At 40.4% G+C, this 11,564-nt stretch overlaps 1 protein-coding gene across 2 annotated transcripts in view; it reads right to left on the bottom strand.

Moving 5' to 3' along the window:
• Positions 1-3,742: 3,742 nt before the first annotated feature.
• The window catches only part of GPR158 (G protein-coupled receptor 158), a 329,386-nt gene continuing 321,564 nt past the window's right edge, over positions 3,743-11,564 (bottom strand). For both annotated transcript variants that reach the window (XM_088457824.1, XM_088457825.1), the window contains one exon: positions 3,743-9,357. In XM_088457824.1, coding sequence (XP_088313950.1) covers positions 7,558-9,357 — 1,800 coding nt within the window. In that variant the 3' untranslated portion in view covers positions 3,743-7,557. The remainder of the gene's footprint in view (positions 9,358-11,564) is intronic.

Below are 11,564 nucleotides of genomic sequence, written 5' to 3'. Positions count from 1 at the left end.
TCCCTCAGAAGGGGCCACTCTCTCAGCTCCTCCCCTCTCCTGCTTAAATGCTGGCCCTCCCCTCCCGGCTTCTTTCCTTTCATACCAAATATAGTGCGGCTGTGCTGGCTGATGTTCTTGGGCACTGGGGATGTGACATGGTCAAGTCACGATCTCGGGGACCGGCACCTACTGTGAGTGGAAAGAGCTGGAGGATCAGAAGCAGCCATTTCCCTGCACAGCAGCAGGACTAGGTAGGCAAAAAAAAAAAAGTTTAACAAAGCTGGGTTTTTTGCAAACTATGAGGGGTATTCAATATGGGAGCGAAAAGTCTGTGCTGGACTTTTCGCTCCACATCGGAGATTTTCCTGGGATAAAGTATCGGGCGCGCGCCCGCTTTATCCCTGTATTTAATATAAAACCTACGAAAACGGGAAGCTGCGAAGTGGGATCTGCGTAAAAAAACAACATTTTCCTGGAATAAATTGTAGGACCCCCCCTAAAGTTGTAAAAACATGGGGGATTACTATGGGTACCGCCGTTTTAGCCTGCAAATGAAAGTCGGGGATTTAAATAGCCGCAGCAGGTGTTTTTTCCCGACATTGAAGAAGTGTTGCAGAAGAGTGGTTAGGTTTTTTTTTTTTTTTTTTTAAGTGGTCCCAGCAAATTTGGGGTACATGAAGATGGGTACTAGCATATTTTTATGTCCCTAAAGTAAGTTTTTAAAAAATCTGCAACTATGCACCTGCCGCTAATAGCCTATTCTAGAAAACACCTGCCGCATACTTGCAGAATAGCCCTGAACCTAGTTCCCTATTCTTAAACACTTTTTTCCCAATTTTTTTTTTCACCCCAATTTTTAAATTCATTTTTTGGGGTGTCCCTATTTTTTGAAAAACTTTTTTTGAAACAGTTATTTTTAAAATGTCATTCCCAGGGGTGCAGGATATTTTTTTTAAGCCTGCACCCCTAAACCCCAATTCTGCATTTTTTTCGCCACCTATTCAATGGTGAAAAGTTATCCCCGTTTTTTTTCAAAGACTTTTCGAACCTGCGATAGGTCTTTGAAATTGAATACGGTGTAAAACCAAAACCTCCGAAAATTACGTCATTGGTGCGAAAACATCGCAAAAACTGAGTTTTCGCTCCATATTGAATACCCCTGTATATGTGCTGTATTTAGGATGCTGCTGCAGCAGCAGTGACCATTGCTGAATGATATAGAGACTGTCTGGTCACTGCAACCTAGAGTTTCAGAATATCTTTCATAGCACCCCTAGGCCAAAATATTCTTATTGAAAAATTCAGGGAAATAAACTGTGCTTATGTCATCCTTAGGGTCAGGTATGTGGTGAGACAGGTTTCACTTTTGTTTGTCCACAGATTTTCTGATTGGAAGCTACAAGCACTGGTTTTGCCTATTATATTTCAGGCTTGCCGACTTTCTGGCTGCCCCTTCCGGGAGGGAGCAGCCAGGTCAACATGACAGGGGGCGTGGCCAGCTCAAGGAGGCAGGGCCGGCCAGGCTGTGAGTATTTGTGGGTGCGGCCATGCAATCACGTCATTTTGGCCCCGCCCCCGCTACACAATGCCGGCGCTTTAAAAATGACTGGAAAATGGCCGACGCGGCCATTTTCCCGTCGTTTACGCATGCGCAGTACAGGGAAAATGGCCGCCGCTGCCATTTTCCCTGTGACCTGTGCATACTCTATAGACTCTGGGCGCACTCTAGTGCCCAGAGTCTATAACTACGGCGCTGGCCACACACAGCTCAGTGCTCTGCCGGCCGCCGGACAGAGAGGAGGGGGCCTGTGTCGGAGACTGCACACGGGCCCCCTCCTCTCTAGAAACGCCCCTGACTATGGTGTATATTCTACAGTGTATTGCTGTTATTATTCTGGTACTTTACCATGCACTAGCAGTATTTATTTTATATATTTATCAAGGGGCCCAGACCATGCACTCGGTAATGGTTAGCCAAGCTTCTAAGCATTGGCCCCTACCACTGCATTCCCCCTCTGGGCCCTTCATGCCCCTGTGCAGTAACGTGATGTGAGGGGAAATTGGGGTGCAGGGTGCCAGGAAGGGGTGGGGGCCCCAAAGCATATTCTTGCACCTGGGCCCACCACTCTCTAGTCCCACCACTATTTGGCCCACTTATCTCCACTTAGTACATGGACACGTCCCTCAAATCTAAATCTCTCTGCACATCCTGGGGCTGATTGTTTCACATGCTATGACGATTTTTTTTTTTAGAGCGTATGCATCTAACTTGCACCATATTCACAGAGTCGCAGAAGTGTATTAAAAATGTATTGGGCATTTCTGGGTGGTGACTGAGTATTGACAGGGATGGAATTATTTATAGGGCTATCTTATGGGTGTGTTGTGGGAGTGTCTCTAAAGTGCTTTGCATACACAGATGGTTATTCACTCACTTTGTAGGCCATATTCAGATGGAAAATCTGCACCACCATCAGGGCCATAGTGAGGTATGGCGAGCGAGCCTGGGTAACATAGGGGCATGGCCTAATGTAAGTAGGCCTGGCCACATCTCCTTAAAAAAAATGGAGCACTTCACTGGGGGCACTGTGTGCCCCTCAGCCAGAGGCAAATGCAGGTGGGGGGGATCAGCAGCAGCCTCCCTGATCCCACCACTGCCCAGCACACAGCAGCATGTGCTGTGCTGTGCTGAGCAGACGCAGGCAGCCACATGGGCCCTCCTTCAAGCCTGTGTGACTAGTACTCACTACCCACCCCCTTGGCGCCACTGCCTACCATAAGGCTGGTGCAAGTTTGGATGGTACGACCGATGGTGGCGTCTGTAGATGCATCAGTGATATTTGAGCATCTCAGTCCTTGCACATTCAGACATATGACTGCACACCAGGGAATGTAATTGCATAATGTCATAGATATGCAACCGTCAAAAGGCGTACACACGGGCGCTGCTTCACCTGACACTGCTGGGAACCGACCCCCCAGCAGCATTGCAGACATGATCTAGTACACTGCCAGGGGCAAACACAGGATTATGGGTGGTTAGTGAGAGGGAGAGAGCAGGACAGGGAAAGAGGGAGGGAGAGAGAGAGGTATAGAGGGAGAGAGAGAGGGGGATGGAGGGAAAGAGAGGGGGATGGAGGGAAAGAGGGAGAGAGAGAGAGGAGAGAGGGAGAGAGGAGGGAGACAAAGAGGGAGAAACAGAGGACGAAAGAGGGAGAGAGGAAAAGAGAGAGATAGGGAGGGAGGGAAAGAAAGGGAGAGAGAAGGAAAGAGAAAGGGAAATATGGAGAGAGAGAGAAGGAGGAAGACAAAGGGAGGGAGACAGAGAGAAGAGGAGAGAGACAGAGAGAGGGGGGAGAGAGAGGGGGGAGAGAAAAAGGGAAAGAAGGAGGGAGGGAGACCGTGAGCACACACACTACCTGTTTCAGCTTCATCAGGTTCCTGGAAGGGGCAGGCATGTCTTGGCATTAGGCCCCGCCCCCTACCCAATCACACAAATCGCAGCATTATCAGCAGGGATGGGGGGGAGGGGCTTAGATCATTAGTCATTGCCCCGCCACCCACTGAGGCGGAAAGGAAAAGCTGTCTCCATCATAAATCAAAAGTCCATAAGTGAGTGACTGCGATGCTGCCAGGAGCCAAACAGAGAGGGTCCAGAGTGGCCCAGTTCGGGACAACTTAAAAAAAAACCATAATGTTTCAAAAACAATTTTAAAAGTCAGATGATAAAACACAAATTAGTTTACTTACAAATGTGTTTTATTGCATTTATTATAATATTTACATGCTGTGAGACATCACAACATAAGTCTATCAATATTTACATGCTGTGAGACATCACAACATAAGTCTATCAAATAATTTTTCTTTTTCTTTTTTAACGGTGGATACTGTACAGTAAATACCATTATATCATATATTATTAGTAACACAGATTAGGGTGACATTTCTTACAGTGTCATTGATTATGCATAATTTTTCTAGAGAATCACTAAAAGTCAGAAGGCAGTGTTTCATTGGTCCTATCTACCATTTACATGCAGAAACCTAGGTAACAAAACTAAACTACTGTAAGATTTTATGCAAATAAATGCTACGGAAAATGACTGCATATTCTTTTACTGCATATGATATGAAGCACTAAATAATATATAATTAGCTTATCTGGAAACAATTTAATAAATTATAGACACACAAACAGTGAAGTGCGGTTGATGCATGCATTCAGAGGACAACTTAGCAAGTGTTTGTTTGTATAATTACCATTTACAACTAAGGACAATTAGTATTCTTAAACGTATTCATACGGTAGGGCTAAGGTATCACTTCCAGCTTTACAGGGACTGTTTTTAATCGTTTCCATCAGTCCCTGCCCCAGTGGAGCTTAGAATCTAATTTTACTTGCGCACAAATATAAACCTTAGGAAATGTTTGTGGACTGTGGAAGGAAAGCAGAACACTGGGAGTAACCCCACAAAACATACAAACTCCACACAGATAGAGCCCTGGTCGTACTGGATCCTGTGACTAGCACTTTGAGGCAGCAATGTTAATCATTGTGTAACCATGACAACCATAATTTATAGTATACCTTTTGTATATTAAACTGATAGACTGTATTCTCAGATATGCTAGTGTAGAACAAGGGCTGTCAATGCTGATCCTCAAGTACTGTACCCTAACAGGCCATGTTTTCATGATTTCTGTATCTGGCACCAGGTAGGATGACTAGTGACCAAGCAAAATAGATGCAGTAATTTTGGCATGATTAAAGAAATCCTAAAAATATGACCTGTTGGGGGTACTTTAGGATTAGATGTGTGTGGCCAACACCATTCCTACGTGTACATTAGCTAGGTGATGGATACACTTTAAAAGTAATTTTTTTTGTGCTTTTTCCATAGATTTTGAATTACAGTATATGAGAGCTTGATACATTTGAAAAGGAGATGAAGAAACTATGCTTTGTAACCTATAGCAACCAATCAGTAAGAAAATAAATACTTAGTGACTGATGTGGGTTACAAAATAATGCGTCTAAAAGACTGCTGCAGAATGAGAGGCTGGCACTTACATCTCAGATGCTCCAACTAGTTACATCAGAATACAGTAGATGACTGTAAATTCTGTACATAGAATTTAATATACATTAAAGCATTTTTATAGTATGTGATTTATGTTTGTAGTACAGAAATAGAATGAAAGATGAGATTTTAGATATATGCATATGAGATAGATTAGATATGAGACAGATAGATAGATATGAGATAGATAGATACATAGATACAGTAGATACTATAGATAGATAGATAGATAGATAGATAGATAGATAGATAGATAGATAGATAGATAGAGATAGAAATGATATGATATACAGTACATAGCTAACCCAGGAGAATAACATATCCTCACTGCTTCCTATATACCCACCACAGAAATCTCTATAGGGCTGATGTACAGTACAGTTGTACGTAATCATCTTATTAGTGTGCATAATACACATATAATGTACTGCACATGGACACATAAAAGCGTACAGTTATCCGTATTTAGATTCAGTGGCTTTCTGTGCTGTGGTCCCCTTATGCAGGGCCACAACAAAGGTGTAGATACATGTGCCTGGGGCCATATAACTTGTCAGTGTTTGACCTCTGGGGCAAAATACTTGATGATGATGATCAGCTGCAGCTTCTGTTTAATATTTCCATTCATTACATGAAAATAAACTATTTTGTTTAAAAGGACTACGGATATTTGTATGATTTAATTGAACACGATTCGTACTTTTATTTGGATTTGCATTTGTATTTAATTGTAGTTTGCATGGTAAATGCAACTTTATTATTAAACAATAACACTGTCCATCAAGCTGTTTTATGTAAGTAATTTTCCATTAAAGTACTATATTGTGTAGAAATTGTGTTCTGTAACTAGCATTTACTACTAACACTGTAAATTCGCATTTCCTAGAGTAAACCAGGCCCATAAGCTACAGTATTATCCTAGTGTCAACCTGGCAAATGTAATAATGCTTTCTGCTGGCATAAATCTGGTGCACGATACCATGCAGAGTGTGAGCAATTTTGAGATGCATTGACCTTTGCAAGCTGTATCTTTTTCCTCTGCTGCAATATGCTCCCAACTCTACATCATCCTTTATGTCTATAATAGTTACTGTATAGTTAATGTATGCCTCAAGGTGATGGGCCTAATTGTAAAGGCATAGATGTATAAACAATATAAATACAGGTATTGGACAGATATAAAAGAGCAGTAAATGTGAGACAACATCTAATTGAAAATAAAACCAAAGCTAATTACTTAACAATAAGAGCACAATGTATGAGTATTACTCATACCTAGACCAATTTCTTGCTGTGTAAGGGGTAAATAATATTTTGATCTCATGAGTGGTAAATTAGAATATTCTTCAGTTGGTTAGGGGCAGGGCTGATATCTACATTAGTCCAAATATCCCAAGATCACAGACATATTTCTTTGGGTGATACTGAGGGTAGCAAAATTATTATTTGTTATCAAAATGCAAATAAAGAGCATGCAGCAGGCTTAGGATGGCCAGGAACGTCCATACATAACATACTAACATAATGAATATACTTAATAAATATGCGATTACAAACAATGTCACATAATGTCACCCACATTATTCAACTGTTACCATTAAAAAGTGCAATAATTTCCATTACTAAGGTTAAACATTCATGTAATTTCTCCCATGAGCTTAAATGAGAAAAAATGAATAGTGCACAAATTTTTAGGTCGACCAATAAATATGACATACAGTAAAAGAAAAGGGAAGGTAAAAAAAAAAATAAGGTACAGTAATGGGGGCAACATCTGACCAAGATACACAAGCATAATTCCAAGAAAATATTTAAAACTAAAAACAATGAATAAGTTGTCTTCTGAGTTACAAAAAAAATATTTTTTAGGAAGGACCATTTCATTTCTACTAAGTCTAAGGCTCTAAGCACTAAATATATATATTTCTATATATGTATATATAAGCTGAACAGGTACTGTAACATTCCTTTTGTTAAAAATAAGAAAACCCTGAATAAACAGTATCAAACTAGAGTACTGAATAGTATACCGAGGTGAACAAGAAAATCAATAAATAAAATCACAATATAAACCACATCAAACAAAAATAGTTCTCATACAATAGGTGGCTTCCAAAGCCAAGTGAAAAGTTACAGAAACTTTATAAACATAAGTTATAGTAGGTATTTTGGTTGCAATATCAATACAATATCTGCAAACTTGCATAAATGTTTTGTGTCACAATATATCAAAGTTATCTTCAAATATTATACAATCTGGAATGCTTTAACATGGGACACAACTGTGTGTGTACAAGAAACATATACACTAATAAGAAAATGAGAGCAGTCAGTTTATAAAACATATTTTTTGGGATGCATTAGGTTAGCAGTGGTATTAGGTTTAAATATGACACGTGATATGTCCCATCAACTGTCTGTCTGTCTGTCTCTCTCTCTCACTTTCTCTCAGATTGTGTCATTAGAATTGGAGGTCTACGATTTTGACACTTTATTTTCCATCAGTGTTACCATGATAGTCCCAGGGACAGATTTCCACCAAATTTGACTTTTGCACTACTGTGTTGTTTTTACTGTCAGATACGTCAGTATCTTGTTCTGATTGAGTAGTAGATAGACTTTCCCAAGGGCACACTTCTACTAGTTTGCATTTGTCTATGCCGTGTTGGTTTGAGGTACTTTTGCCTTTGTTTACTGGTACTGCCAACACATTGTCTCCAACCATGGAGCAAACCTCTGCACTTTTTGACTTATCCATCTTAACAATTAAATTTTTTGGATCCAAATCTTTTTCATGGCCTCGACCTTTTTCCTTTTCAGTAGCGTCTTTTCTTGCAGATGCTGCAATACTTTTTACTGGCATTTCTGTTGCCATCTTTTTAGAAGGAGATTTTGGCATGTCTTTAGGATATAAGGGGCTTACAGAAGAGCTGGTAGGTGAAGCTTTACTTATGTTTACACTTAATACATCCTGCATTTCAAATTCCCATGGACATATTTCTGCTTGAAGAGCTAAAGTATGTGGCACATTGTTATTGGAATTATAGTGGCCATCTGGTGGTGGTAATTTTCCCTCAGTGACAGGAGGGTTTGTCTTGTGCTCTTTTTCTTGTGAACTAGAACCAGTTTGTTTTGTTATCACCCCTTGATTGACTGTTCTGAGATCAACGGTTTGAGTTTTTTTTGCATTTTCATCTCTCATGGTCTGTTCATGGTTGTCCTTTCCATTAAGGTCAGATTTACCTGGGCTCTTCTGCTTTGATTGATGGTGTCCTTGTTCAGTTGTCTTTGATCGATTGTGGGATTTGCTCTTAGAACGTGATGTATGGCTCTTTTCAGAGTCCAAGGGAGCAATAGAAACATGTTTCTGAACTTTGCTTTCAGAAGGCACAGCAGTGGGTGTAAGATCATACATTTCCCAAGGACATACTTCTTCTATATCAAATTTGTCTTTAAACCCAAGGGCACCTATTGTTTTTTCAGCATCCCCCAACATCAGGTTAATTGGCTGTTGCTTCATTATTCCGATTTTGTGGACTTTTGGAGTGTCCTCAACAGGGCTTGATGTTCTATGCTGTTGTTCTAAATAATCCTCCTTTTCTGACCAAGGAGCACATTTCTGACCTTCCTTGTCATTTGAGTCTACTCTTTGATATTTATCAGAATCTTCTAAACTTTTGGTCTTTTCACTTAGTCCTAGGCTTTTATCTTTAGAGTTAGCAATAGCACTAAGTGACTTTTGTAAAACAGACATACTAGGATGCAACGGTTTTTTATCCAGGCTAAGATTGTGAGCACTTGCAGACTTGCAGACCAAGGGGACTGATTCAGCAGACACAGCTTCCAGGTCTTCAGCCTCCTGATGACCAGGCTTTTTCACATTCACTGAGTTCCGTATGGAATTTTCACACACATCAATCTTTTCTGTAGAAATTCCATTAGGTTTCTCGCTCTGTCCTCTTAAATGGTCATATGTGCTATGGGACTTTTTCAGTGAAAATTGTCTGTGTTTTGTGGAGTCTTCTTTTGATTTTGTATTATGAGTATTTGAATCCTGGTGATTTTTTTTGGTGTTACTAGTGTTATTTTTTTGATGACTATGATCTGCACCTTCTTTATCTTCCCGGGAGCACTGCCTACTGACTGACTCCGGTATTTCGGTTATCCGTCTCATAATTGAGCGCCCCAGTCCTTTCTTGGAACACCTCTTTTTCTGAAGGTGTGGATTATTTGCAATCATCTTTTTCCGCTTGTAGATCTCTAACTGCGTATAAAGTTTCTTCAACTCATCCTGCAAATTGACACAGAAAAAAAAATGTATAATTGAATGACAAATTAGACATTATAAGTGTCATTTTTACTTAATAAAAGTAGATTTTCAAGTGACCAAATATTATGCTAAACCTTCAGATAAAAATATACAGAAAATACACAGTAACATGATGTTTTGTGTCTGTAGCAAGAATGTCAGTGTATCAATCTTTTTTTTCTAAACCTTCTGTTTAGGTTGAGTTTGGTATCAGTAGAGTTTTTGTTTTGTTTAACAAGAGAAGGTGACATGGTACAAGGATGAGGTAAAATGGAAGGAAGGTTCCAGCTTAGTACACGCAATAAGCATGAAGTAATGAAAAAAGGATTTTATATAATAAAGGATGATTAAACAAATTACCAGATAATCAACATTGAATAAAATAAAATTTTACTAATCATCAATAAAAAAATCAGCAGATTTAACAGTTGAATTGAATGGCAATTCAGAAGAAATCAGGCAGTAAATGGTGGCCATTTTATCCATGCCAGAAGAGTAGAAGTTGTGGCAGAAAGTCCTAATGGTTTGGGATATAGAATTTGTATTTTTTCAGGGAGATTCTATTCTCCACAATGACCTTGAAGTTCCTCCCAGAGTGGCCAGGTAGAAGCACTTTGCAAGTAGTAACATCGCTTTGTTTTTCCTCGCCATCTATAGAGATGCACAGGAAAATTATCAATGTTTGGCTGTGGTCATCAGCAGTGATGTTCACAGCTAAACATCATGGCAGCGCTTTGCAGAAAATTGTATTGCGCCCATTAAGTTCTAATGATATGTGCTATGTACGTGTAGGATTCCCCCATATTTTAAGAACCAGCACCTGGCTGTTGTTCATTCCTGGTTTTAAAACTAGGGGTAAAAAAAATTGTGTAGGGGTCCCCTTATATTTAAAACCTGCACTGGACTCAAATCCAGCCAGGTTGTATTGTGACAGCCAGGAGACCCTATCACCGTGTCTCCCCAGCCAAAGCATTATCACCCCAAGCCGGTCAGCCCAAACATGGGATCTCAGAGGAGGTGGGGACCCCCCAATAAAGGGGTCTCCCCCTCCCAAACACCCCAGGCTTAGTCTGAAGACCGGGGCTCTTCCCCACACCCCTGGAGCATTGGGTATGGGGGTAATACTAGTGTAAAAATAAACTATTGTATTTTACAGTGGAACTACAGGTGCCAGCATGCCTACCTTTTGGCACTTGTGAAACTACAAGTACCAGCTGTAAAATAAATAGTTTAAAAAAACAACACTCACACACCATCTTTATTACATACACCTACCTCACTCACACATACTTACCTGCTGCCAGTTGATATGACCGTTTCTATATGTAGAAATCTAATGGGAGTACCTGGAAAAAGATGTTATTAGTCACCTCTGTCCTTGCGCTGGTCCCTGCAGAATTCCCGTATTTGGCAAAAACAAAAAACGAGTGACCCGATCCATGTCGGACAAGTATTGGTATATGTGTTGTCACATATACCAATACATCGGGAATGACAGGAGACGGACCTCTACGGGAAGTCCCATGGCCTGCCAGCCAATCAGAGGCCACTCTACATGTAGCAGCCGCTCATTGGTTGAGCAACCAATCAGATTCTAGCTATTATTTTCTAGAAGGTGTTAGATAAATATTAAGTAAAATCTGATGAGCAACATCTCCACTTCTAAAAACCTGCACTTTAGTAAATATACCCATTAAACTGCACTGTTTAAGGGGGGGATAGATAAATGGTTTTATTTTACTTCCTTTAATAGTTATCATTTTATTTTGTTCAGACCAGATGGTCGCTACTGGTCACTTTTTATCCAGGCAGGATCCAGGGATAGATGGTGTTAGACAGACGTATGTGTGCAGGGTACATACTTGTTAATTTTGGGTGTACTGTACACAAATACTTTATGTAGGTATATGCTTAGTTGGTTTTGTAGGACTATATATTTCTAGCACAGCAGTGAAATTTAGCCAGTTCTAGCCTGGGGTAATAGCTGAGGGAGAGACAGAATACCTGGCAACAGTCCCAATTTAGGCAACACAGCGATGATTTGAGGGGCCCATGGTCTCTACAGTCAGTATATTGATCCTGCAGGCTGGAATGCAGGAGAGCAGAGCGACTGTGAATGAGTGCTGTGTGTACCTCTTAGGGGTCTATTTACTAAGCAGTGTTAGGAGAAGTGAAGAGTGAAAGGGGAT

Source organism: Taudactylus pleione, unplaced genomic scaffold (genome assembly GCF_031769625.1).
Source record: "Taudactylus pleione unplaced genomic scaffold, aTauple2 ptg000788l, whole genome shotgun sequence".
Lineage (NCBI taxonomy): Eukaryota > Metazoa > Chordata > Amphibia > Anura > Myobatrachidae > Taudactylus > Taudactylus pleione.
Note: the sequence above shows the minus strand (reverse complement) of the source record. Positions and strands in the feature narration are given on the sequence as shown.